This window comes from Oncorhynchus tshawytscha, linkage group LG22 (genome assembly GCF_018296145.1).
Source record: "Oncorhynchus tshawytscha isolate Ot180627B linkage group LG22, Otsh_v2.0, whole genome shotgun sequence".
NCBI lineage: Eukaryota > Metazoa > Chordata > Actinopteri > Salmoniformes > Salmonidae > Oncorhynchus > Oncorhynchus tshawytscha.
In genome coordinates, this window is record NC_056450.1 from 6,758,404 (window position 1) to 6,784,189 (window position 25,786).

Genomic DNA, 25,786 nt, shown 5'->3' on the forward strand with positions numbered 1-25,786 from the left:
TCGATTGAAAATGTTCCTTGTAGATAGGGGGAATTAACCAACATAAAGTTACATTTCTTTTATTTTTTTAATCGTTAAGAAACGATACCACGTAAAATAAGAAGTCTGTCAAATTCACAACTCACAACAGTTGATCCACGTACAACTCATTTGCATTTGGGAAACTGAACCCACAGCTCAAGTGAGACAACCCTCTCTCTTTCCAGATAATGGTATGATCTGAGGACAGATGTCCCACCAGAGAACGGAACGCCGCCCCCCAATGCCCATCACACATCTGACTTGAGAAAGACTCGACATGCTGTGAAGTCCTCAGGATTGCTGGACCAACTCGTTTAGAAGGTAAAAACATTCACATTTTATGAACGTATTGTTGTTATATGGGAAAATGAGAATACAGTTACAGTGACAGGGTATTTGCACTCTGGTTGAAACAATGTAGACAGGGATAAACTATGGGCCACTGATACAAAGTATAATTCGATGTTATATTGCAGCTATATGAGTTCTGTGTGACTGAGGAGGACTTTTTCAACTCTGAAAAGTATGCTTTATTTCAGACATCAAACTTCTTCTTTTTTAAACTTTAGATGAGTCACTCTCAGACATCCTGTTATTTTACATGGTTATTATTTGTCTGATAAACTGTGAGTCGTGACAATTGCTAAACGTTTACTTCCCAGAATAAAAATTGCAATAGTCCTGGAATATTACTCAGCGAGAGTGTGTGGAGTCTAAACACACTAGTCATTTCAATGACACAATAATGAGTAGATCCTGCCACATGTTGAAGGCTATTTAACACAGGAAGAGGAGACACAAGAAGCTAATGTAATGGTCTCACATAACAAGCCTTTTGTCTGAACAAAAAAAAGTGTAATGGTGTCATTTTCATCCATTGCCACTACACAAGAATGTTGTCCATTTGAAATTGTTGACAAACAACTCCCACTGACCTGTAACACCTCAGTGTTAATTCTGCTTCAGCACTTGCAAAGTTGAATTGTTTACTTTGTGACAAGCACATAGATGATTTTGACAAAATGACCTGTAGGGTAAAGGAAAAGAACCAGAGATACTATGAAAGGGCGAAGAAGCTAAGTCAGTCAGGCATTTACAGGGGTTGACCACTATTAACTCGTCTTGAGGCCCGGAGAGTCAAAGAAAGCCATATGTCTTGATCTTGGAGAACAATGGAGGATCTCTGCTTAGGTCTCTGTATTTATATTGTCTTTGGTCTGCAACAGAGGTGCTGTGTCTGGCTAGAATATGGCCTCCACCTCCAGGGACCAGGAAAGTATGTGTTGCTCATTACTATAACTTTTATTATTGTCTCCATTGGAAAACTAAGCCTCTAATAATGATGACACCATTCTGACACCTCCCGAGTGGCGCAGCGGTCTAAGGCACTGCATCTCAATGCAAATGGCATCACTACAGTCCCTGGTTCGGATGCAGGCTGTATCACATCCTGTCCTGATTGGGAGTCCCATAGGCCAGCGCACAATTGGCCCAGCGTCGTCCGGGTTTGGCCCGGGGTAGGCCGCCATTGTAAATAAGAATTTGTTCTTAACTATATATAGTATTGATGGGCATTGGATTGGAGTTTCATTTAGATCAATGATGATCAATAATCAGTCTGCTGATTCATTCTCTCCATTCCCTCTGTATATATATACAGACAGAACAGAATGGATCTATTTTGCTGAATGGATGTTGGCTGTTGACCAGCCTCTGAAATCAGACATACTGTAAAGTCGTTTGGTTTCTTCCATAGTATCAGCATACCCTAGAGAATCTTAATTACAGGCTTCACATAGGCCTGGTTTAGTTTCAGTTGAACACACATGCGCACGTACACATACACACACATACACACACAGGCATCCCTCACTGTTTCCTAGGGTAGCTAGCCCCCGTTGGTAATTCCAGCAGCCTAGACCCGACCACAGTGGTAATGCAATGGTGGTGGTGGGCTACATTCCAGGAGAATCCCAGAGGCACGCACACACACACACACACACACACACATACACACACACACACTCACACTCTTCCAGAGGCTCATGGGATTGGATGGTGGATAACAGGGAAAGTCTGGGAGACAGACAGTGAATCCTCGCCATCATCCTCTCCTCCTATAAACAAACTGTTTCCCGTTAGATGCTTCGTTTTCATGGTCCAGCGAGCAGAGGGGAATGAGGATGGGTGTAACCGTAAGCTACTATCCTGAGAAACCCTCCTTAGATAGCTGTCATCGTTTGCTGTGATCATCATCACAGGACTGGTGTAATTAGCTTGTTATGACAACAGCAATGAAGTCATGTGCTATAGGGTGGAGCATAAGGTAATGGCAATACTTCTACAGGAAATCCTGAGCTAATTGGCTATTCTTGACCCAATGGAGTGATTTGTTGATTTTCAAATTCACCCCTCCTCAGTCCTCACCCTATGTTTTCAACAATCATACTTGTATACAGTATGAAGACTATGGCAATATTAAAGGTCAATATGAGGATGTCAATGCACTGGGGAAAGGCTACCTACGTAAGAGTGATGTTAATTGACTACAGCTCAGGGTTCAGCACCATAGTTCCTTCCAAGCTCATCACTATGCGAAGGGCCCTGGGACTGGACACCTCCCTCTGCAACTGGATCCTGGACTTCCTGACGGGCCGCCCCCAGGGGGTGAGGGTAGGCAACAACACATCCGCCACGCTGGCCCTCAACACGAGGGCCCCTCAGGGGTGTGTGCTTAGTCCCCTCCTGTACTCCCTGTTTACCCACGATTGCGTGGCCCGCACAATTCCCAACACAATCATTAAGTTTGCAGACGACACGACAGCCTGATCACCAATGACGATGAAACAGCCTATAGGGAGGAGGACAGAAACTTGGCAGTGTGGTGCCAGGACAATAATATCTCCCTTAACGTGAGCAAGACAAAGGAGGTGATAGTGGACTACAGGAAATGGAGGTCCGAGCATGCCACATTCACATCGACAGGGCTATAATAGAGCGGGTCGAGAGCTTCATGTTCCTCGGTGACCACATCACTAAAGACCTATCATGGTCCAGACATGCCAACACAGTAGTGAAGGGGGCACTACAATACCTATTCCCCATCAGGAGGCTGAAAAGATTTGGCATGGGCCCTCAAATCCTCAAAACGTTATACAGCTGCACCATTGAGAGCATATTGACTGCTCGGCATCCGACCGCAAGGCGCTACAGAGGGTAGTGCGTATGGCCCAGTACATCACTGGGGCCGAGCTCCTTGCAATCCAGCACCTCTATGCCAGGCGGTGTCATAGGAAGGCCCTAAATTGTCAAAGACCAACCACCCAAGTCATATACGGTTCTCTCTGCTACCGCAGGGCAAGTGGTACCAGAGCGCCAGGTCTGGGACCAAAAGGCTCCTGAACAGCCTCTATCCCCAAGCCATAAGACTGCTGAACAGTAAATCAAATGGCTACCCAGACTATTTACATTGACCCCTGTTTATTATCTATCCTGATTGCCACTTTTACCCCTACCTACATGTTGGGGTATTACCTTAATTACCTATACTACCTTGTGCTCCTGCACATTGACTTGGTACCGGTACTCCTTGTATATAGCCTCATTATTGTTATTTTATTGTGTTACTATTTCCTATTTTTTATATTTAGCGCATTTTTATTAAAAACATTCTTACTTTTTAACTCTGCATTGTTGGGAAAGGGCTCTTAAGTAATTATTTTACGGGAAAGTCTACGCCTGTTGTATTCAGTGCATGTGACAAAAAAAGAGTTCTGATGTTTTGCACTCTTTTCCCACCCTATGTTGTCAGTGCTCACATACAACGATTATATGGGAAATGTTGTATGTTTTGGCATAAGTTTACAACTTCTAGAAGGTCCTGAATGACGCTGTATCCCAACCCAACTCTTCCACCCACCCACTCAGTAGATATAGGCTCCAGGTAACCACAGACATTGTGAAAGTCTTATGAGAGTTATGGGGTGTAAGTGGGCAAAATACCACATTACCCTGCCTCTGCCTGCGTCTGATTAGCCAGTTCCTGTGTTCCTGTTGCCGTCTCAGTTTTATATTATTCATGTGGCTGCGTCAGGGAGTCTAAATTCCCCTACCTCACTCCACTTCACCCACTCAGACTCAGACCTGTTCATTTCCTCTCTTTGAGAGGAGGTATTCTAGCCTGGAATCGAAAATCATATGCTCTGAATGTGCTCTGTTTCTGCTCATATCAGTTGTCATTCAAAGCTAGAGTTCCTCTTCCTTCCACTGTCTCACTGTAGGCCCCTATCTCAGCCACAGCTCTGTTCCTTTCCCCGCTCCTCCTGCTCTGTTGTCTCACTGTTGGGCCAAGCAAACCACCACTCCTCCTCGGCTGGAGCTGGATCCAGCCCATCCAGAGGTGTCAGCAGTTATTGAACCCACAGTAGATTATGCAGACTGGTGGCTGGATACAGGGGATATGGAGCCTTTGTTTGCCTCTGTGTTTTCAGCCAACAGCGCTAGACTATAGCATGCTGTTCACTCATTGTGCTGCTCTGGCTTTCTCAAAGCTGCATCAGTCCACATGAGTTACTCTGCTGAATGGACAGAGGATGGGCCGATATAGGCCTACCCAGCCAGTGGGACTCAACACAATAACATCCTGGCAAGGGGTTCCTCATGATCCCTACAGGAACAGGCCTGATACCCATCTCTAAACATCACTGCTCTAGATAGGACCAGTGGATTACTTGGACTTGGTCACACACAGCGGCTAAGTCTACATGACCTGAATGTGAATAGAGACATGAGCTACATGAGCTCCTTCTGTCCATTGACATACCGAAGTTGTGTTTTTAGACATTGATACAGAAGATACATGTCAGCAGCCCCAATAGTTGCTCGGTCTGAAGGAAGTTATTTCCTGTCTTATAAACGTCTTCTGGTGTGTCCGAAATGGTATCCTATTCCCTAGATAGTGCATGACTTTTGACCAGTTATGGTCAAAGGATGTGCACTATACAGGGAGTAGGGTGCCATCCTACACATACTTGTACTACTGACCTATTACAAGGGATGGCAATGATATCTTATAATCTCGTTAGCTGCCATAAAGAAGTCCTTTGTGATCTGCTGCAATGTGGAGGAGAGGAAAGGTACAGCTACAACTGATGACAGACACGTGAATGAAAATAAAGTTATTCACCTAGAAACTAAATATAGATTTTTCTAGTCTTATCCTTAGTTGACTTCCTCAACTCCCCCCAACTCATGTCAGATGACATGAGAATCACATCTGTCAATGAGTCAGCCTTCACTTACTCTACTGCTATACAGATGTAAGATCTCCATTTGAGGCAGTTTGCTACAGCAGGAAAATAATCCTGCAGTAACTGGAAATTATGTGGATTATAATTCATGGACATTTTTTGTTAGGGCAAATCAAGTCTGACATTTTAAAGTGAAAATGACAAACTTTAGAAGCTTTTTTAAACCTTGAATAGACGACAAGTTTTCATTTCCGGATGTGCAGGAAAATGATCAGAAACAAAAGAGTGATCCAATTAAGATCCTACATCTGTAGAACCCAAACATGATTTTCAACTTGCTATTCTGTCCCCTGTGCTGGGCTTTATAAGTCACTTTTAGACTCTTGGGTTAGCTTCAAGGACAGCCTACAGTATATAAAGTGGCAGATTATTGAATAGTCCATAAACATGAGTTGCACACATACACATTTTTTTATGTGTTCTACAGTGTGAGAATGTGTCAGTGAAATCAGAGATGTGCCAAATCATAAATCTCCAGTGGCTTTAAGTGAGCTGTCTGATGCTACAGAGACAGGCTAAGCATTGAGACATTCTTCCACTTCAAAAGCCCCTTGAGGGTTGTTTCTCTGGACACCGATTGAATGGAGAGCTGGTGTGTGTGCGTCTGTGTGTGTGAAACTTTGGGAGGGGGGAACAGGTGCAGTCCATGAGAGGGTTAATTTCCTTGCCTTGCAGCCATCTGCTTTCTTCCGGGTGCTTTTTGCGGGTCCGTTCCTTTAAACACCCTCTGACATACCTCACGGCGACACACAACACACACACACCCTCCCGGAGAATGGTGTTGTGCCCTGTGACCGTCGCCATGGCACCCGGTTTTGGATTAACCCCTGGACCCCTCGCACATGTGCCGAGTCAAGCATGGAGGCTGCTGCCTATTGTAATAGGAGAACAGGGGAGAAGAGGATGGAAGCAGGGAGAAGAGGGAGATGGGGGTAGCACTAGTGAGGACTAAATCAGTGTTTAAAGAGCCATTTAGCATCAGGGGTGGAAACGGATGATTGTGCAATATTTTGTAATAGTTTTTTAGGTGAAGCAATTTTTCACTTTCCTGAGTGATCTAAACATTGGTTCTGTTTTTTTGTGTGAATAATGATGATTTATACAATCTGATGAAACTATTTAACTATTTTCCAACAGGTATTGTTTTAACACTGTAAAGAAGACCTTCCAACAGCCATGATGGATAAAGAGGAGATCAGTGACACTGACAGTGGGATCATACTCAACTCTGGTAGGAGCTTAACACATCAACAATGCTGAACTTTAGGTCTAGGTGCAGATATAAACTTTATGGAAAGCACTGAACATGTTATTAATGCTGAGACCTAAATATTTAAGATGTTTTTACAATTGTATGTGCAAATATTGAACATTAGAGATAAATTCAGGAGCTAAAAGTTTAGTGATAGTATAGTTTCCTAAGGACTTGAAGCGAGTCGACCATCTCTGTCGGCGCCATCTTGCATCTAGTAGGTTAGCTACAGATGTAAGATCTTAATTTGAGCCAGTTTCCTACAGCATGAAAATAATCCTGCAGCAACAGGAAATGTGAATTATTAAATGGATTATAATGAATTAGCCATTTTTGAAGAGGTTGATACATTTTTCACAAGGTAAAATCAGTCTGAAATGTCAAAATGGAAATTACAAACTTTAGAAGCCTTTTTTAACCTCAAATAACCTATAAATTGTACATTTCCTAAATTGCATAAAAATTATCCTGCAACAGAGTGATCAAATTAAGATCCTACATCTGTAGAAAAAACATATAATTTATAATGATCGTTCATTTTGTGATATAAGCTCCAAATGTGGCACCATGTGATGCCTATAATGGGGGCCTGTGCTCTGGTTTAAACGCTCCATTAACATCATCTCCTATGTGTGATGCAGGTCCCGACAGCCCCACGTCGCCGGTCAAGGACTTGACCACTCACACCCGGGCCATGAGGCTGAAGCATCAGGTTCTGGAGGAGAAACTTGAACTGTGTCTACTGGAAATAAAAAAACTCTGCATCAGAGAGGCTGTGAGTAGTCACACTGGAATTAGGGATCTAGTCAACACAGAGTCTTACCCATTAGAACAAAAGGACATCCTCAGAGTTTGAGATGATATTTGGGAACGTGATCATGAGAATGTGATATCAAATCACCTCTTCTACATTTAGAGTTGATGGTTGAGATATAATAAGTGTGTGTTTACAAACAAATCGACTTGATTTGGGATTTGCTTGATTTACAGGAGCTGACAGGAAAACTGCCGCCAGACTACCCTTTACTGCCTGATGAAAAGCCCCCTCGCGTTCGCAGGAGAATAGGAGCGTCCTTCAAACTGGACGACAGACTCATACACCAGGATGGAGAGGTACAGTATAGGCTACTCCGTTTTTTTTCTTTTGAAATGCAGCCAGGTGTAGCAACATCTCTCAATGTCTTGCAAGGTTCAGTACAAAGTTCATGTATTGCAGTTTCCACAAAGCTTTTTGTAAAAATGTTAAATAATTGCTCTTCCTGCGCCCCCCGAGTGGCGCAGCCGTCTAAGGCACTGCATCGCAGTGCTAGAGGCGCCACTACAGACCTGGGTTTGATCCCAGGCTGTGTCACAACCGGCCGTGATCGGGAGTCCCATAGGGCGGCGCACAATTGGCCCAGCGTCGGCCGGGTTAGTGGAGGGTTTGGCCAGGGGGGCTTTACTTGATTCATCGCGCTCTAGCGACCCTTGTGGTGGGCCTCGGCCGTCTGCAGGGTGACCTCGTTCGGTCGTCAGTTGAACGGTGTTTCCTCTGACACATTGGTGCGGCTGGCTTCCAGGTTAAGCGTGCAGGTGTTAAGAAATGCCGTTTGGCTGGTCTGAGTACACATGACTCGACCTTCGCCTCCTGAGACCGAGTTGCAGCGAGGAGACAAGATCGAAATTGGGGAGATAAAGGGGATTTTTTTTATCCTGTTATTTGGGTTCTTGACTCTGAAAAAAACTCTCCACAGGATTCAGAACTCCACTCCCTAGAAGCTGACCTGGCCTTGCAGCTCCAGATCGTTGAGGCAGCTCGTAGACTCTCAGTGGAGGATCACCTGTCTAAACCACAGAAGAAGAGCAGGCTGCAGCAGTGCAAGAGGGAGGAGAAGAAAGTCAAGGATCTACAGGAAGCTGTGTTTCAGCACAGGATCAGGAAGGAGTGCTCCTCTCCACCAACTAACAAGAAAAATAACTCAGCCAAACACAGAGGTGAGTGCTGTGCATTTGCTACTTCTGCCCCCATCTGGACACATTGGGCTCTGCAATCTGCAGGGAGGTTAGGTGCCTTTCTCACTCAGTCCGATGGAGGTTGGATGGATGGATTCTCTTTTTTTAATAAACAATTGTATTGTTATTGAATCACATAAGCAGTACATTTCATAAGAATTACGCTACAATGTTGATAATTTGCCCAACCCCTTCCCCCAATTGAATAAAGTCTTGAATAAATCCTCTTTCTGTCGCCAGATCTGTGCATTTCTGATGACAGCTCCCTGTCTGATGCAGTGGCCTTGGACGATGGTGAGTTGTTATCAACTAACACAGTATAAATGCCAATACAATTCAACACCTCCAAAGTGTCATCATGTCTGACTCTTACTATTATGTCTCCTCTGTCTATCCATAGACGTCGACTCTGGCCCTCTCTCTCCCTCAGCGTCTGTAGACCCACTCCTGCAATCCTCTGTGGGCTCCCTGTCCCTCCAGTCCTCCTCCTCCCAGGGCAGTCTCCAACACTCCTCTGGCCAGAGCCTCGTCCCCAGCTGCAGTGTGGAGCAGACCCAGAGCTTCAGTATGGGCTCCAACTGCAGTGTGGAGTACCCTGAACGCTCCCCCATCCAGAACTCCCCCTGGAGAGAGTCTAGCCTGGACCAGCCCTACCTAAGACCCAACAAACCCCTCTCTGCCTGCAGCAGCAGGTCCAGGTAAGAGTCCACGTCCTTTTTGGATTGAAACCCTGTGGACTAATAATCCAGCTAGCACAGTGGATCTGGGCCGATTCCGGCTGAGAGTCAGACTCGGCCGACATCAAGTGGCCCGAGTTTGGGCCGCCTTCGGCAGTATTACTTATGGCTGGCATGCCGGGATTGAGCTCGGGCCGATTCCTGTGTGAGTTATCATCTGGCCCAAATGTATTACTTGGGGCTCGGGCCGATTGTAGCTACTCTCTGGCAGATGATTACACGAGCTGCTTTATATAATTAACATTTCATTATTTATTTTTCCATGTTTTCTCATTGTTTCTGTGATCAAAAAATAAAATTAACATATAAATGACATTTTTTAAGAGTCCTATTTAAGTGGTATTTTAGTATTTTGATACTTTGTGCAAGGCAATTGATAAGCATGAAAAACTGGATGGGGCCTCACGAGTGGCGCAGACGTCTAAGATGCTGCATCACAGTGCAAACTGCGTTGCTACAGATGCTGGTTCGATACCCACACTGGCCGCGACCAGGAGACCCATGAGGCGACGTACAATTGGCCCAGGGTTGTCCGGGTTAGGGGAGGGTTTGACCGGCCTGGATGTCCTTGTCCCATCGCGCTGTAGCATCTCCTGTGGCGGGCCAGGCACATGCACGCTGACACGGTCAACAGGTGTCATGGTGTTTCCTCTGACACGTTGGTGCGGCTGGCTTCCAGCTTAAGCATGCATTGTGTCAAGAAGCAGTGCAGTTTGGTACGGTAGTTGCAGTGAAGGGACAAGACAGTTGTAAAAAAACAAATGTGTGGATGGGTAAAATTTGTATGTATAAAATGTATAATAGTCATATTTAATATGACTAAATTGGGACATTTTGTATACATTTATTTAAATTAGCATCAGACCGCTTCTGGGAGGATTCTGGTAAGATGCCGGCAAAGTCGGATGAATTCCGGTAGACAGAAACGGCCCGATATACTTGTGCAAATTCTGGAAAGTCATTCATTTTGATTCCGGGCCGATTCAATCAGTTCCGACCCCCCGGAACTAGGACGCTTCTGGGCTGATTCCTCATTGCTAGCTGGGAAAGGTGGAGCAACTGACTGTGCAGGCCCTTACTTCACTACTAAAATATTTATTCTGCTCAGAACCCCATAAAAAGTGATTTGCTTTTGACTACATATACTTTTGAACTAGCAGTTGTTATACTCCTGCCCTGCCCCATCTCTATCTCCTTCTTTCTCGGAGCAGCAGTCCAGTAGGGACCCCAGTGTTTCCTGCAGACAGTAGAGTCCTGCCCTCCCACTTCCCCTCCATTAAGAACCTGGCTCTGAGACATGGACAAACCCACTCCTCCAGCGCCCCCTCTACTCCAGAGCTGAACGTACGCAGACAGTACTCACAGTCCTTCAGGTAAACAACCAATGCTTCAGGACGTCAACACCATAACGCAGAATGTCATCACCAGCACACACAACGTCAACACCATAACACAGAATGTCAAAACCAATAGCAACATGACTGTGTTGATTAGCTTTATTGTGTCTTCTTATGTGTCTGTTGTGGACTTTGGTTGTAGATTTGTCATAAGTAACATCAATTATATTCATAAAATACATTGACTAATACATGTAATAATGAAGTTGCTGTATTAATGCACGTTATAGGGAGAGAGACATACACAAATTGCATCACAGTAGTTAACTTTTTTCTCCCCTGTCTATTTTCCTCTTCTCAGACTTCCCAAAAGTAAGCCCGCTCATGACCTGAGTGAAGGACATGGGCGTGCCAGGTTGCCACGCAGCCGGCCAGAGTTCCTGGTTCGGTCTCCACAGTACTCTCCCCAGCTCTTGTACCAGTCCAGCTCTGAGGACAGCAGCTCTGAACACTCTGTCCCCTCCTACACCAGCTCCCCCAGCCGGGACAATCACATAGACAGGGAGGGCCCCGCACCCACCGAGATCCCCAAGCTCTGCCCTCCTCCCTACGGCTTCCACTACGGAGCTAAAAGTCCCACCAGCCCTGCGTTCAATGGCTGCAACAGCCCCAGATTTTACAAGAACAACAACCAGCACCAGTCCTCTCCCAGCTTGAGAAGGAGATTGGCGGAGGAAGGCCACTGTTCCCCTCTTTCCCCGCAGGACCTGGACAGTCCCCTGGGGAGGGATCTCTACCTTTCCCCCTCCAAGGCCCCCCAGCCCCAGCACAGGCACTGGCAGCAGGAGAGACAGGGCCCCCCACCGTTATCCCCCAGGAGAGTTCTGAAGCTCCCACTCCCCTACACCCACCTCGTACGTACCCCGTCACTGAGGGAGTACCCCAAACACCTCGCCCGGGTGCAGCCCAGGGAGATGGTGTCAGAGGAGCTCAAATCCTGGCACCAGCGGAACCAGTTCCAAAATCAGCTCCAGAAGTCCCGCCCGGGTTCCCTGGAGCGGCAGGGGTCATTCAGAGTAAAGAGCCCCACGTCCCTTCACCTCCCGCCCTACATGCAGGTGACAATGCCCTCTAACACCCACCAGCATAACACACATTGATCTTAGCATAACTAGCATCCCCCATTTATATATTAACACATATAGATATGGAACTAAAGGAACGTGAATGTGTTGTTGTGTTTCAGGGTCCCCACCAAAAGGTGATCCTCCAGAGGGCTGCAGATGGAACTCCAGTGCAGTGGTTTGTTGAAGAGGACTCAGAGATCGTTAGCCAGGTGTAACCACAGCCATATATACTGCATACGGTGCATAATTATATGTGTATATCTATACAGTATATGTCTCTGGCTGTAACCAGGGGGAGTCGCCCTACTGCAGTATGCTATGCTACACACGAGGAGCGAAGGACCCTCTAAACTATTGAGTATGTTTGTATTTATTGAATCAATGGACTCTGTGAGATTATACTGTATGTCCCTGATGAGGGACAACTGTCCTTGACAAAATGCAGAAGACGACCTTGGCTCCATGGATAGTTGGGTACCATAATAAGCACCTAGCTCTACCATTTGTGACGTATGTATTTTATTTAATCTTTATGTAAAGAAAGTTTGTCATTTCCATGTAAGGAGCTTTGCCAGTTTATTTATTTTATTTTGAAAAGAAAGTTGATATTGTGAGTCAATTTGATTATTTTCTACAGGTTAAATATGCTAAGTTTTTGTAACAAGTTTCATACATTTTTAACTGGCTATAACATTTCAAGATTACTGCTTACTGTAGACTGTGTGTGGTACACATATTTGCACAACAAGGTTCACCTAGGTTCCAAATTAAATTACGGCCTTCCTAATATAATCATTTATTTCTTTAATAAAATGTCTAGACTGTTTTCTTTCTCTATCTTTCTCTAACTGCCAAATCAGTTCTGTTATACTCACAGACATTATTTTAACAGTTTTAGAAACTTTAGAGTGTTTCGTATCCAATACTATCATGCACATGCATATCCTAGCTTCTGGGCCTGAGTAACAGGCAAGTTTTCCTCAAGCAGTATAGGCACAATATACAGGTAACTTCCCAAAATAAAGGAAACACCAACATAGTGTCTTAATAGGATGTTGGGCCACCACGAGCCGCTAGAACAGCTTCAATGCATCTTGACATAGATTTTTTGGGGGCAGTTTCCTGTAACTCTCACTAGAATTTTATTACATCATTTTTCATATTATTTTTGAAAATAGTGTTAGAAAATGCTAGAAAGTTGCTGTTTCTCCTTAAGCTGTAGTACACTAACAATAACACAAAATAAGCTGAATGTTAACCTGTTAAACTATTCATTTATATTAATCTAAGAGGCCTTTGTTTCTAAGTGGTTGGTTTGAAGCATGATTGTGTTGGATGTTTTTGTTGTGGTACTAACCAGTTGATTATATCAGTTTTGATATTGTTTGTATATTTATAATAAAAAGGCTTTATATTACTGATTCTCAAAGTGCAATTTCTTTTTAGAGAGATTCATTTGGAGAGGCATTTGTTTCTAGTCAATATAAAATATCACAATAACAATATCATTAACATATTTTAAAACTCACCATGTGAAAGTTTTCACACAAAAAAGACAACACAGTGACATTGTCATACTTAAATGGATTAATCACAGAATTGAGACGTGATTCTTTCAGGAATGTTTATTGGGTGAAGCTGTTCAATGACCAATCAGAAGCCAGGTCAGAACCAGGAAGTGCTTTGTCTGTCTCCTTCAGGAAGTGTTTGTGTTAAATCTCATCAGCTCACAGCAGACGTTCAGGACCGAGCCAGAAAAGGATGATCAGTAGTATCACACAGCAGAGCACTACCAGATACACACTGAGGACAACCCAGCGGCAGTGCCACATCCAGGGGGCCAGGGGGCGCCCTCTGCACATAGGGCCACACCTAAAAAGAGAAGCTGGGTGTCACTGTCATGGCAATAAGGTATGGTAGAATAAATGTTGAATTGCAATATACTTCCATAGTAGTGACATCAGAGAAAGTCAAAGTATAGCCCCCCCACACCTTGACTTACAATGCTACTTAATATAATGTTTACACACCCTACATTACTCATCTCATATATATATGTACATACTGTACTCTATCATCTACTGCATCTTTATGTAATACATGTATCACTAGCCACTTTAAACTATGCCACTTTGTTTATATACCCTATATTACTCATCTCATATCTACTCAGAAAACTGGATGCAGTTTATCACAGTGCCATCCGTTTTGTTACTAAAGCACCTTATACCACCTACCACTGCGACCTGTATGCTCTAGTCGGCTGGCCCTCGCTATATATTCGTCGCCAGACCCACTGGCTCCAGGTCATCTACAAGTCCATGCTAGGTAAAGCTCCGCCTTATCTCAGTTCACTGGTCACGATGGCAACACCCACCCGTAGCACGCGCTCCAGCAAGTGTATCTCACTGATCATCCCTAAAGCCAACAACTCATTTGGCCGCCTTTCGTTCCAGTTCTCTGCTGCCTGTGACTGGAACGAAAAAAATCGCTGAAGTTGGAGACTTTTATCTCCCTCACCAACTTCAAACATCTGCTATCTGAGCAGCTAACCGATCTGTACATAGTCTATCGGTAAATAGCCCACACAATTTTACCTACCTCATTCCCATACTGTTTATATTTATTTACTTTCTGCTCTTTTGCACGCAAATTATTGCACGCAAATTATCACTCCAGTGTTAATCTGCAAAATTGTAATTATTCACCTACCTCCTCATGCCTTTTGCACACAGACTCTCTTTTTTTCTACTGTGTTATTGACTTGTTAATTGTTTACTCCATGTGTAACTCTGTGTTGTCTGTTCACACTGCTATGCTTTATCTTGGCCAGGTCACAGTTGCAAATTAGAACTTTTTTTTTATTTTTTATTTTGAATTTGACCCCTTTTTCTCCCCAATTTCGTGGTATTCAATTGTTGTAGTAGCTACTATCTTGTCTCATCGCTACAACTCCCGTACGGGCTCGGGAGAGACGAAGGTTGAAAGTCATGCATCCTCCGATACACAACCCAACCAGCCGTACTGCTTCTTAACACAGCGCGCATCCAACCCGGAAGCCAGCCGCACCAATGTGTCGGAGGGTACACCGTGCACCTGGCAACCTTGGTTAGCGCGCACTGCGCCCGGCCCGCCACGGGAGTCGCTGGTGCGCGATGAGACAAGGACATCCCTACCGACCAAGCCCTCCCTAACCCGGACGACACGAAAGTCAGAAATAGCAGTATAATAAATGCCTTACCTTTGAAGATCTTCATCTTTTTGCAATCACAAATGCCTCAGTGACACAATGAATGGTCGTTTTGTTTGATAAATTCCTTCTTTATATCCCAAAAATGTCAATTTATTTGGCGCGTTTGTTTCAGAAATACACCGGTTCCAACTCGCCCAACAGGACTATAAAGTATCTAATAAGTTACTTGTAAACTTGGTCCAAACATTTCAAACAACTTTTCTAATCCAACCTTAGGTACCCTAAAATGTAAATAATCGATAAAATTTAAGACGGAATAAATGGTTTCCAATACCGGAGGAAAATAATGAGGAGCGCACTCCTGTTCACGCGCACCAAAAGACTTGAGTCCATCTGAGTGACACATGGAAAGAATAGAACTATTTCTTCATTTCTCAAAAGAAAAACATCGAAAATTTCTAAAGACTGTTGACATCTAGTGGAAGCCATATGAACTGCAATCTGGGCCCTAATAAATCAGGTTTCCCATAGAAAAGCATTGGAAAACACAATGACCTCAACAACAAAAAAGTCCTTGGATGGATTGTGCTGGGGGTTTCGCCTGCCAAATCAGTTCTGTTATACTCACAGACATTATTTTAACAGTTTTAGAAACTTTAGAGTGTTTTGTATCTAATACTATCACGCATATGCACATCCTAGCTTCTGGGCCTGAGTAACAGGCATCTGGACGTGAAAATACTGCCCCCTATCCCGAAGAAGTTTTTAAGGGCTTGTAAGTAAGTATATCACTGTAAGGTCTACACCTGTTGTATTCAGGCGCACGTGACAAATACAATTTGATTTGATTATAAGTGACTTACGTTCCGGTGATGCATTGGTCGGTGTGTGTCATTGTTTTCTCTCTGTTCCCTTTCCTCCTCTCCGTCCTCTCCAGCGCAGCCTTGCCTTTATGTCTGCACCTTATTAGAGTATCCAAAGGTGAAATTTCACAGACACACATGCCATGTTAGAATACAACAACAAAGGCCCTTGTTTAGCCAATTCCTTGTTGTGTTATTGTGCCATTGTCGGGTTATTATTGTACCTCTGAACATGTGTATAACAGGGTCTAACTGTTTATGTGTTAAAATGCTGTCCCTCTCAGGGCCAGGTGTAGGCAATTGTCAATTAATGGCAGGGCTGCCATGCCCAGTTATAAAAGCTGTGCTTTACCCTTTGTTTTGAAGGATCCCTTCACGATTGTACAGGCCGGTGTGCCTTGGGAGGTTGGGGGCAGTGGCTGTGGTGTAATCTAAATTCTACTGTGACCCAAATTGTAACCGTCTATGGCAAGGTGTCCCCCTCTTCGCTGGTAGCTGTTCTCCTCCCTTGGCACTCCTTCCTCGATATTGGTTTGGTGTGTATTTATTGTGTGTTGGCCAGATGATTGGAATGTTATCGGAATATTCGGAATATCGGAATATTATGAGACTTCAATATTGAATAATCAGACAATGATTGTTGCAATAACTAAACTCAGTAAAAAAGGAAACGTCCCCTCACTGTCAACTGCATTTATTTTCAGCAAACTTAACGTGTAAATATTTGCATGAACATAACAAGATTCAACAAATGAGACATAAACTGAACAAGTTCTACAGACGTGACTAACCCTGGGCATCTTTCTTTTGGTGTTTTTCAGAGTCAGTAGAAAGGCCTCTTTAGTGTCCTAAGTTGTCATAACTGTGACCTTAATTGCCTACCGTCTGTAAGCTGTTAGTGTCTTAACGACCGTTCCACAGATGCATGTTCATTAATTGTTTATGGTTCATTGAATAAGCATGGAAAACAGTGTTTAAACCCTTTACAATGAAGATCTGTGAAGTTATTTGGATTTTTACGAATTATCGAGTTTATGATTGTTACGTTCCCCAGATTATGTGTTGTAGTTTGTGTATTTACATGTGTTTATTTCAGGAAATGGCTTCCTGAAATCCCTCAAGCAGCTGATTGGTCGACTCCAGGGCTAATTGGAGAGCTGACCCCGGCCCCTCGTCAAGATGCAGCTGTCTCCAATTACCCATTCCTTCTGACACTATATAAAAGCCAGTGTTCTGTTCAGGAGGGAGATCTTTTTGGAGGTAGAGTTTTTGCTGGAGGTAGGGATTGCTGAGATTGATTGTGATAGAGGTTGATTTTTGCTGGAAAGTGGTATGTTCTGTGAGTTTGTTGCTCAGATAGAGCTTATTTGACATCCTTTTGTTTCTTAGTTTGTTTGAAATTGTTTAATATTCTGTTTCATTTGTTCCCAGTGGGGAAGGGGAAGGCACCTAGGGAGTGCTTAGGCAAGAGGCCCGCGGGCATACATATACCCGTAGCATATTCGCTGTCTAGACACACTAGGTAAGACCTGGGCGGACCACCCCTTGTATTTTGGTTAGGGCACCAGGTGGTGCTAAATTAGGTAAGTAGTGGGTAGGCAGGTAAGATAGGAGAGGGGGGCTTTGAGATTTACTTTCTTTGCTTTGGTTCCGTCCAGCCCCTTTTCCCCATATTACCGTGTAAAGGAATAAAGTCCTTGTAAACGGTACCACATTCTGCCTGTTGTCATTCTTACTTGCACCTACAGTCCATACCTTTTTCGCTTCACGGAGAGTTTAGTTGTAGCAGGGTGTTGCGTTCCCTCTTCATAGAGGCGTGCGTAACAATGATTTGTTTGTCAGCAGACACTGTGCTGAGCGCTAGGCCCTGAAGATATTGTCCAAATCTAACACCTTGATCACACTTAGTGTCATTGGGCAAAATGTGATGCAGCATCATCTGGATGTATGTGCAACAAAAGTTCAACATTCACATTCTGCTACCATTTCTGTCAAGCCGTCTATGCATACAGTTTGACTCATGAATGTACTTCTGGTGAACCAAAATGCAATGACGCTGTCGGTGTGATTGAGGCCTAAGCTTTTTACGAGTCCTATTGGGAAATAAAATCTAGTTTTGCTCCACTCCCTGATGCAAAGAACCGGTGTTTTATGCAACAATTTCAAAGACTTTACTGAGTTACGGTTCATATAAGTCAAAAAGTCAATCAAAATAAATTCATTAAGCCCTAATCTATGGATATCACATGACTGGGATATGCATCTGTTAGTCACAGAAACCTTTCTTTTCTTTTTAAAGGTAGGGGCATGGATTGAAAAACCAGTCAGTATCTTCGACTCATCTCCTTTGCATAGAGTAGATCAGGCTGTTGATTGGGATCTGTGGAATGTTGTCCCACTCCTCTTCAACGGCTGTGCAAAGTTGCTGAATATTGGCGGTAACTGGAACAGGCTGTCGTACACATCTATCCAGAACATCCTAAACATGCTCAATTGCTGAAATGTCTGGTGAGTATGGAAGAACATGCCATGGAAGAACTGGGACATGTTCAGCTTCCAGGAATCGTGCTCAGATCCTTGCGACATGGGGCCGTGTATTTATCATGCTGAAACGTAAGGTGATGGCGGCAGATGAATGGCATGACAATGGGCCACAGGATCTCATTACTGTATCTCTGTTCATTCAAATTGCCATCGTGTTTGTTGTCCGTAGTTTATGCCTGCCCATACCATAGCCCCACTGCCACCATGGGGCACTCTGTTCACAAGGTTGATATCAGCAAACTGATCGGCCACACGGCGCCATACACGTGGTCTTAGGTTGTGAGGCCAGTTGGACGCACTGCCAAATTCTCTAAAATGATGTTGGAGGTGGCTTAAGGTAGAGAAATTAACATTCAATTCACTAGCAACGGCTCTGATGGACATTCCTGCAGTCAGCATGCCAGTTGCACGCTCCCTCAAAACGTGTGTATTGTGTTGTGTGACAAAACTGCACATTCGAGAGTCGCCTTTGTTTAATGATCATGCTGTTTAATCATATAAAGCTTCTTGATATGCCACATCTGTCAGGTGTATGGATTATCTTGGCAAAGAAGAAACGCTCACTAACAGGGATGTAAACAAATTTGGGCACAACAATTGTGCGTATGGAACATTTCTGGGATCTTTTAACATGGGTCCAATACTTTACATGTTGCGTTTATATTTTTGTTCAGTATAATTTAGTCCTGAGGACTTCCCCTTGCATGTAAATAAGGTGTCATATTGGCTACAGGAAATGTTATTTATGTGTAAATTCTATACTGTACCTCATGCTGTTTTTCTTGGTGTCCACTTCGTTTGGCTTGTGTGTGAGAGTGGGACAGGGTGCTGTATAGACTGGAGTGGGGTCTGGTTCAGGTGGTGACTGGACATCAGCAGCAACTGTTTGTTTGTTATCATCAGGGGCTTCATGTGGTCTTGAATCAGCAAAAAAGTTTTGGTTGGTGGCAGGGTTACGGTCAATTCCAATTTAATTTGAAATTTCAATTAAATTCTTGAATTCACTCATGAAGTGGAGAATTTGTTCAATTCAATTTGAATTTCAACAATCTTCATGTCATGGAATTAGAATTGTAAAACATTTCATCTTTGGAATTGAATTGGAATTTAGTATTTCTACATATCCCAGGTAATGGAATTAATGCATCAAACATTGACTATAGTATTTGTTTTAAATCATTTCAACTTGTATTTCTATATTTCATTTCCGGTATAGCTAAGCTGTCTGAACAGTGACTTGATCAGCCTGAAAGCCTGACGGAATTACATTTGAATTTGTGGAATTGTTGGTGATAATATTGAATTGGGAATTTAATTCTTGGATTTGACCTAACATTGGAATAGAATGGAATTGAATTCTCTGAATTCAAAGACTGACTTGGAATTTTAATGAAATTAAATGAAAATTACAGTGAGAAAATTGAAGTAAATTCTAATTTCCTTTAACCCTTGCATGTAGATACTGTATATTCCTATGTAGCACATGGGGGTGTGTGAAATGTACTCCTCAGCCTGAAGTGTCCCGCTTGGGTCACCTCATTGCTAGCTTTTGAGGTGGCTCGATCAGGCTAATATGCTTGAGGGAGGACGTTCATGTGTGTTTGTGAAGCAGAGGTCCCGAGTTTGCGCCAGGTATGGCCCGAATCGGGAGGAAGTGGTACTCGCTAAGCAAGCAGCGTGAAGTCCTTTACATCTACATTACCTGCCATCCAGTAAGGGAACATCCATCTCTTCTGTCTTGACCATGACTGAAGAGTTGGACTCTGTGATGGAGTCCATTGATGGAGATGGGGTTGAGAGCGACTTCTTGCCTATCCCATGATCTAATGAGAATGACTTCTGCAGCCCTCTTTCCAATTTTCTCTTTTCCTGGGGCAAAAGAATAGGCAGATAGTTGGTGTGCGTGGGTGCGTGCATGTCTTTGGAGAGGAAGGACTTGAACTGCACAGACCTGGGCTTGTTTGTTGATCACTGCTATGCTGACCCTTCGACGACTTGCACCAATGTGCAACTAGAAGAACGAGAGGAAGGAAGAGAGACAGGAAAGGGATTGGAGGTTAAAACAAGATAAAAACAATTATGACAATGTTGTACATAGTGGTTATATCCTTCCTGTTTGGCCCTGTCCGGGGGTGTCCTCGGATGGGTCCACAGTGTCTCCTGACCCCTCCTGTCTCAGCCTCCAGTATTTATGCTGCAGTAGTTTATGTGTCGGGGGGCTAGGGTCAGTTTGTTATATCTGGAGTACTTCTCCTGTCCTATTCGGTGTCCTGTGTGAATCTAAGTGTGCGTTCTCTAATTCTCTCCTTCTCTCTCTTGGAGGACCTGAGCCCTAGGACCATGCCCCAGGACTACCTGACATGATGACTCCTTGCTGTCCCCAGTCCACCTGGCCGTGCTGCTGCTCCAGTTTCAACTGTTCTGCCTTCTTATTATTCGAACATGCTGATCATTTATGAACATTTGAACATCTTGGCCATGTTCTGTTATAATCTCCACCCGGCACAGCCAGAAGAGGACTGGCCACCCCACATATGCTCTCTCTAATTCTCTCTTTTTTTCTCTCTCTCGGAGGACCTGAGCCCTAGGACCATGCCCCAGGACTACCTGACATGATGACTCCTTGCTGTCCCCAGTCCATCTGACCGTGCTGCTGCTCCAGTTTCAACTGTTCTGCCTTATTATTATACGACCATGCTGGTCATTTATGAACATTTGAACATCTTGGCCATGTTCTGTTATAATCTCCACAAGGCACAGCCAGAAGAGGACTGGCCACCCCACATAGCCTGGTTCCTCTCTAGGTTTCTTCCTAGGTTTTGGCCTTTCTAGGGAGTTTTTCCTAGCCACCGTGCTTCTACACCTGCATTGCTTGCTGTTTGGGGTTTTAGGCTGGGTTTCTGTACAGCACTTTGAGATATCAGCTGATGTACGAAGGGCTATATAAATAAATTTGATTTGATTTGAATCTATTTTTATTTTATTTTTATTTTACCTTTATTTAACTAGGCAAGTGAGTTAAGAACAAATTCTTAATATCCTCTGAATGAAGACAGGGAAGTGCTCCTACCTGCTGAGAGGTTTTATTGTCCTTCTGCCTGAACTCTCCTTCATCTGCAGCGAGAGATACACCAGTCAGATAACAGCATCTGTGCCTATCACATACCAAGCCATATTCAGGTAGACCGATGATGGTTCAGTGAACCATGCTTACGTGATAAGTAACCTCATCGACAACCTAGACCTGAAATCTAGGTCTAGGCTTTAGCTCAGCAGGCTAACACAGTCTTGTGGCGTCAGAGTCAGAGTTACACTGGTGGTACTTACCTCTAGGGTCGCTGTAGTTCCTACGGAGGATTTCCCTGTTGAGTTTCTTGGTCTCGTCCAGCTCTGTGTCTCTCTCATTACGCCTCTTCAGGTTGTCAACGTGGCTCACCATCAGCTCCACCGCTCGACTCACACGAGCCTCCTACCATTCAGAGTACAGCTACATTGAGTATGTATACGGTATGTGTAGGCAGAGTATATAAACATGTACTGAACCACAAAGAATAGCAGCTTCATTCTACTCAAGTCTCAAAGTATCAGTGACGAGTGTGATGATTGTGTCCTTCCCCATTGATTCAGTCATTGGGGTATAATGTGTAGCTGATCCAATCCATAATCAAAGTCTTGAGCTAGATAGACTGTACAGTAATGTCTGTGTGAGAGAGACTACCTGATGTACAGCTCCCAACACCTCTGCTGTGTTGGAGATTCTCTCCACTGTGCCTCCCAGTATATCCAGACACAGCTCTAGTCTCTGGAGGATCTTACTGCGTATACTGTCCAGACACAGAGCCTTTAGAGTCTGACAACACAGTGAGACAAGTCAAAATTCTGTTACAAACACCCTCATATACAATACACACATTGTATGCTGTAGGCCTTATACACCCCCCCCCCCCAAAAAGAAAGTTGGTCTCAATGTCAGGGACACAGTGCTGCTGACGCTTGTCATAATATTCATTAGAAAAAATAAGATACTAACTCATAGGTACTAACTTACACTTTCACTCTGGCTCAAACATAATTTATTATGATTAAGGGTCTCAGAGATTGGTGAGTGGAACAGGCTAGAGGGGAAACTTCTCTCTTCTCCAATACTTCTCTTTCTTCATTGCAGTGACCCCATCCACCCTCCTCCTCCAATACCTCCAGTGTCTCCCGGCCTCTCATCAGCTCCAGCTGGATGTTCTCCTCAGCCAGGTTCCTAGCATGCTCCTCTGCCTGCAGCCTCTGCTTCAGGGTGTACTGGTCACTACGAAAGGCCAGCGCAATCTGGGAGAATGCATTCTGGATAGAATAGAATGGAATAGAACGGAATAGAAGATAATATAGTAGAATAGAATACAATACAGTAGAATACAAAATAATAAATTAGAATAGAATTGTATAGATCCTTAATGGGAAACGAAGGTGTTACAGGCTTACCATACAACATCATAAGGGGGGACTGGGGTTGGGGGAATCCGATAGTACGCACAATACCCACACAAGGTGTATCCCTATGATTGCAATGCATCATAACATCATGTTAATGAGAACTACTGATGGATTGCCTTACCTCCACTTGTTCCTCTGACATCTTAGCACTGTGATAGAGGGAGGGAGGGACAGATAGATGAAGAGGGAGAGGGAGAGAGGGAGAGAGACACAGAGTAAGAAAGAGAAAGAGAGATGCCCAATGAACCAGCTCAAGACAACCAAACACATACAGTATCTGGGGCAATTGCAGGACTTGAACACTTTAACAACAAGTCTGGATTAGGGATGAGACGATCTGTTCTTGATCCTTACCAATATAGTGATGGTTATCGTCAGTCACACAGAGGATAAAACCTCACCTGGTGAAGCCTACGCGATCTATAATACACAGGTCATTCCATGGCGTAACCGGCTGCTGCTCTTCAATGGACTCTATGAATGAAAGACATCAACGTGTCAAGTTATTCTTCCTAACTGGCCTCTGTATGAAAGACACCAACATGCCAAGTTATTCTTCACGTCAGATCAGAGCCTTGCGCTTTACAGTGATACAACATTAGGATGGTCCCCAATAGATCTGTTGATGCTCAAACTATCATTCATATCACGTCACTATTTTTACAAAAACACTTGTTTCCATCCTTTTTTACGAAAAGTATTCTTTGATAATTGCACACATGATATCCGCCCAACAACAACAATGACATAATGCTAGAGAGGGCATACTAAGGTACTATACCTTCCTCACTGTCCTCACTGTCTAGCACGATTAGCATCTTGGTTGGCTGGTCACTTTGTTTAGGTGTCCCCTCATCAGGCTGGAAGAATAGAAACCCTGACTCACTTGGACATTATGAGCCCACTGTATTAGGTACAGTCTGAATCATTAGCAGAGGGTTTGTATAGCCAGAAGAGAGATGCTCTGACTCACCTGAGGGTGCATAGCATGGATCGGCACCATAGCAGCAGAACGATGCTACTGGAGAATGGGGACCAAAGACAACTGCTCCCTGTCCCTTGGACCAAAGCCAAAGTAAGAAAGTAGAATACATGTCAAATAATCAAGAAAGCAAGAACAAGACTGCATATCACTCTGAGAAAAAAGAGAGTAGAATTCCTTACCATCTGTCTTACTCCATTGATCTCTTCACTCGCTCTGTCAGTCTCAGAGGACTACACTCAGGACGTCAGTAATCCTATTATGAGATCCTCAGTCAGGGAAGTAGACCAGGATAAGTACAGTACCTATTAGGTGCTACCTAAACCAGCTCTGTGTGTGTGTGTGTGTGTGTGTGTGTGTGTGTGTGTGTGTGTGTGTGTGTGTGTGTGTGTGTGTGTGTGTGTGTGTCAGCTCACACCATCACTGCTTAGGCATGTGTGTGTGGTTACGTAAAAACAAACAATCAGGGCTGTCAGCTGGGGAGCTGCAGGAGAGTAAAGCAATGAGTGTGGGCATTGCAGCCTGGTCTCATAGACTAACATAGTAAACATAGTAACATAGTAAATGTAAATCCAAGACACTCAAATGAGTATGATATGTTGTTGGGCAGACAGGCTTCGCCCTGGCTCCACTTCCAATTATGCACATCACACTGGCAACTCTCTTGCTTACCCGTAGCTAACCAGTCACCACCAGCCTTCTAGTTAGTTACCCTTTGTCTGGTTAAGAAACACAAGTTGCTTTACGAAATTAAAAACAATAGCAGCATTGAGTTTAATGATAAAACAACAGTCAAGCTATGTTTTTCTCTACCTTGAGTATAGAAAAGTAGGCGGTCCTTGAATTTTTAGTCTCGCTCAACCCTTCCACTTTCCCCACTGCATTTTATATCCAGGTTCTGTAGCAAAACGGATAGAGAGATTACCGTTCAAAAGATATGACCCATAATACAGGCGCTATGTTTTTTTCTTTCTATCATGCATTGGAAGGCCGAATTTTACATTCATAAAGCATATGCGGACCAGACCGTTGACTGACATTGTTCGGTCATGTTACCTCATTAGCTAGCTATAGCTAACAACCTGGGGAGCGTTCAGTAGGATGCAATGTCTAGTTCAGATAGATATATGCTATGTAGAACAAACATGCCTCTCTGACATGTAGAGTAAGGAATAACATTGGCTCCATTCATGGAATTTCTATATGCAACATTTGAGAACGTTTTGCAACGAACGTGGCCCTTTTAACATTGCCATTTGTCGGCAAACAATTTATTGACTAAATTCCTCTTGCCACTGCAATATATCCGACTGTGTAAATAACTTTATTTTGAGTTAATGTGGACCCAGTGACTGAGACATGGACCAGGACTCGAGCACTTCTGCCATAGGTACTTGTGACTCGACCATTGGTGACTCGGACACGAGCACAGGTTTAGTGACTGACACCTCTCCCTCTCTCTTTGTGCAAAGGTGTCATAAAGGCAAAGTATGGCAACTTTGAAGAATCTCAAATATAAAATAGATTTAGCTTGTTTAACACTTTTTTGGGTTACTACATGATTCCATGTGTAATTTCATAGTTTTGATGTCTTCACTATTATTCAACAATGTAGAAACTAGTAAAAATAAAGAAAAACCCTGGAATGAGTAGGTGTGACCAAACTTTTGACTGGTACTGTATGTCTATATACATACAGTATATACAGTAGTTTATTAGGTACACCACCCCAATCACAAAAATGGTTTTCTCCTACAGACAGTGACTCACGTGGACGTGACTTGCTATATAAAGCAGGCAAACGGGCATCGAGGCATTCAGTTACTGTTCGATTGAAATGTGCAAATCGAGTGACCTAAGAGACTTTGAGCGTGGTATGATCGTCGGTGCCGGGCGTGCAGGTTCCAGTATCTCAGAAACGTCTGGCCTTCTGGGCTTTTCATG

At 43.8% G+C, this 25,786-nt stretch overlaps 2 protein-coding genes across 10 annotated transcripts; one reads left to right on the top strand and one right to left on the bottom strand.

Moving 5' to 3' along the window:
* The first annotated feature begins 198 nt into the window (after positions 1–198).
* On the top strand, positions 199–13,192 carry inavaa (innate immunity activator a). The gene is made up of 10 exons (XM_024383839.2): positions 199–342; positions 6,468–6,561; positions 7,224–7,357; positions 7,573–7,695; positions 8,316–8,556; positions 8,815–8,868; positions 8,975–9,272; positions 10,523–10,684; positions 11,010–11,766; positions 11,895–13,192. Exons 2-10 carry the CDS (start codon positions 6,507–6,509, stop codon positions 11,988–11,990), a joined length of 1,920 nt encoding a protein of 639 aa, XP_024239607.1. The 5' UTR covers positions 199–342; positions 6,468–6,506; the 3' UTR covers positions 11,991–13,192.
* Positions 13,193–13,394: 202 nt separating this feature from the next.
* LOC112221647 (inositol 1,4,5-triphosphate receptor associated 2) lies at positions 13,395–25,268 on the bottom strand. 9 transcript variants are annotated; one of them, XM_024383845.2, is made up of 15 exons: positions 24,656–25,268; positions 24,025–24,098; positions 23,834–23,918; positions 23,642–23,720; positions 23,262–23,334; positions 22,982–23,009; positions 22,570–22,710; positions 22,094–22,225; positions 21,703–21,844; positions 21,446–21,489; positions 20,327–20,386; positions 20,078–20,244; positions 19,143–19,292; positions 15,832–15,924; positions 13,395–13,647 (listed from the first exon to the last, which is right to left on the bottom strand). In XM_024383845.2, the coding sequence occupies exons 3-15, from the start codon at positions 23,861–23,863 to the stop codon at positions 13,503–13,505; spliced, it is 1,284 nt and encodes a 427-aa protein (XP_024239613.1). In that variant the 5' UTR covers positions 23,864–23,918; positions 24,025–24,098; positions 24,656–25,268; the 3' UTR covers positions 13,395–13,502. The 9 variants fall into 9 exon arrangements, with proteins under 9 accessions (XP_024239613.1, XP_024239612.1, XP_024239608.1 ...); XM_024383844.2 differs by having other exon boundaries at positions 15,832–15,930; positions 23,834–23,912; positions 24,656–25,265; XM_024383840.2 differs by having other exon boundaries at positions 15,832–15,930; positions 24,656–25,264.
* Positions 25,269–25,786: the final 518 nt, after the last annotated feature.

Bases quoted from the DNA above. Each gene is read 5' to 3' on its own strand.
- inavaa (XM_024383839.2), top strand. From the start codon at position 6,507: ATGATGGATAAAGAGGAGATCAGTGACACTGACAGTGGGATCATACTC. The intron at 7,696-8,315 runs GTACAGTATAGG...AACTCTCCACAG, and splicing joins TCATACACCAGGATGGAGAG to GATTCAGAACTCCACTCCCT. The intron at 8,557-8,814 runs GTGAGTGCTGTG...TTCTGTCGCCAG, and splicing joins TAACTCAGCCAAACACAGAG to ATCTGTGCATTTCTGATGAC.
- LOC112221647 (XM_024383844.2), bottom strand. From the start codon at position 23,863: ATGGTGCCGATCCATGCTATGCACCCTCAG. The intron at 20,245-20,326 runs GTCTGTGCAGTT...CTTTTGCCCCAG, and splicing joins TGATCAACAAACAAGCCCAG to GAAAAGAGAAAATTGGAAAG. The intron at 15,931-19,142 runs GTACAGTATAGA...TACTCTAATAAG, and splicing joins ACCAAGAAAAACAGCATGAG to GTGCAGACATAAAGGCAAGG.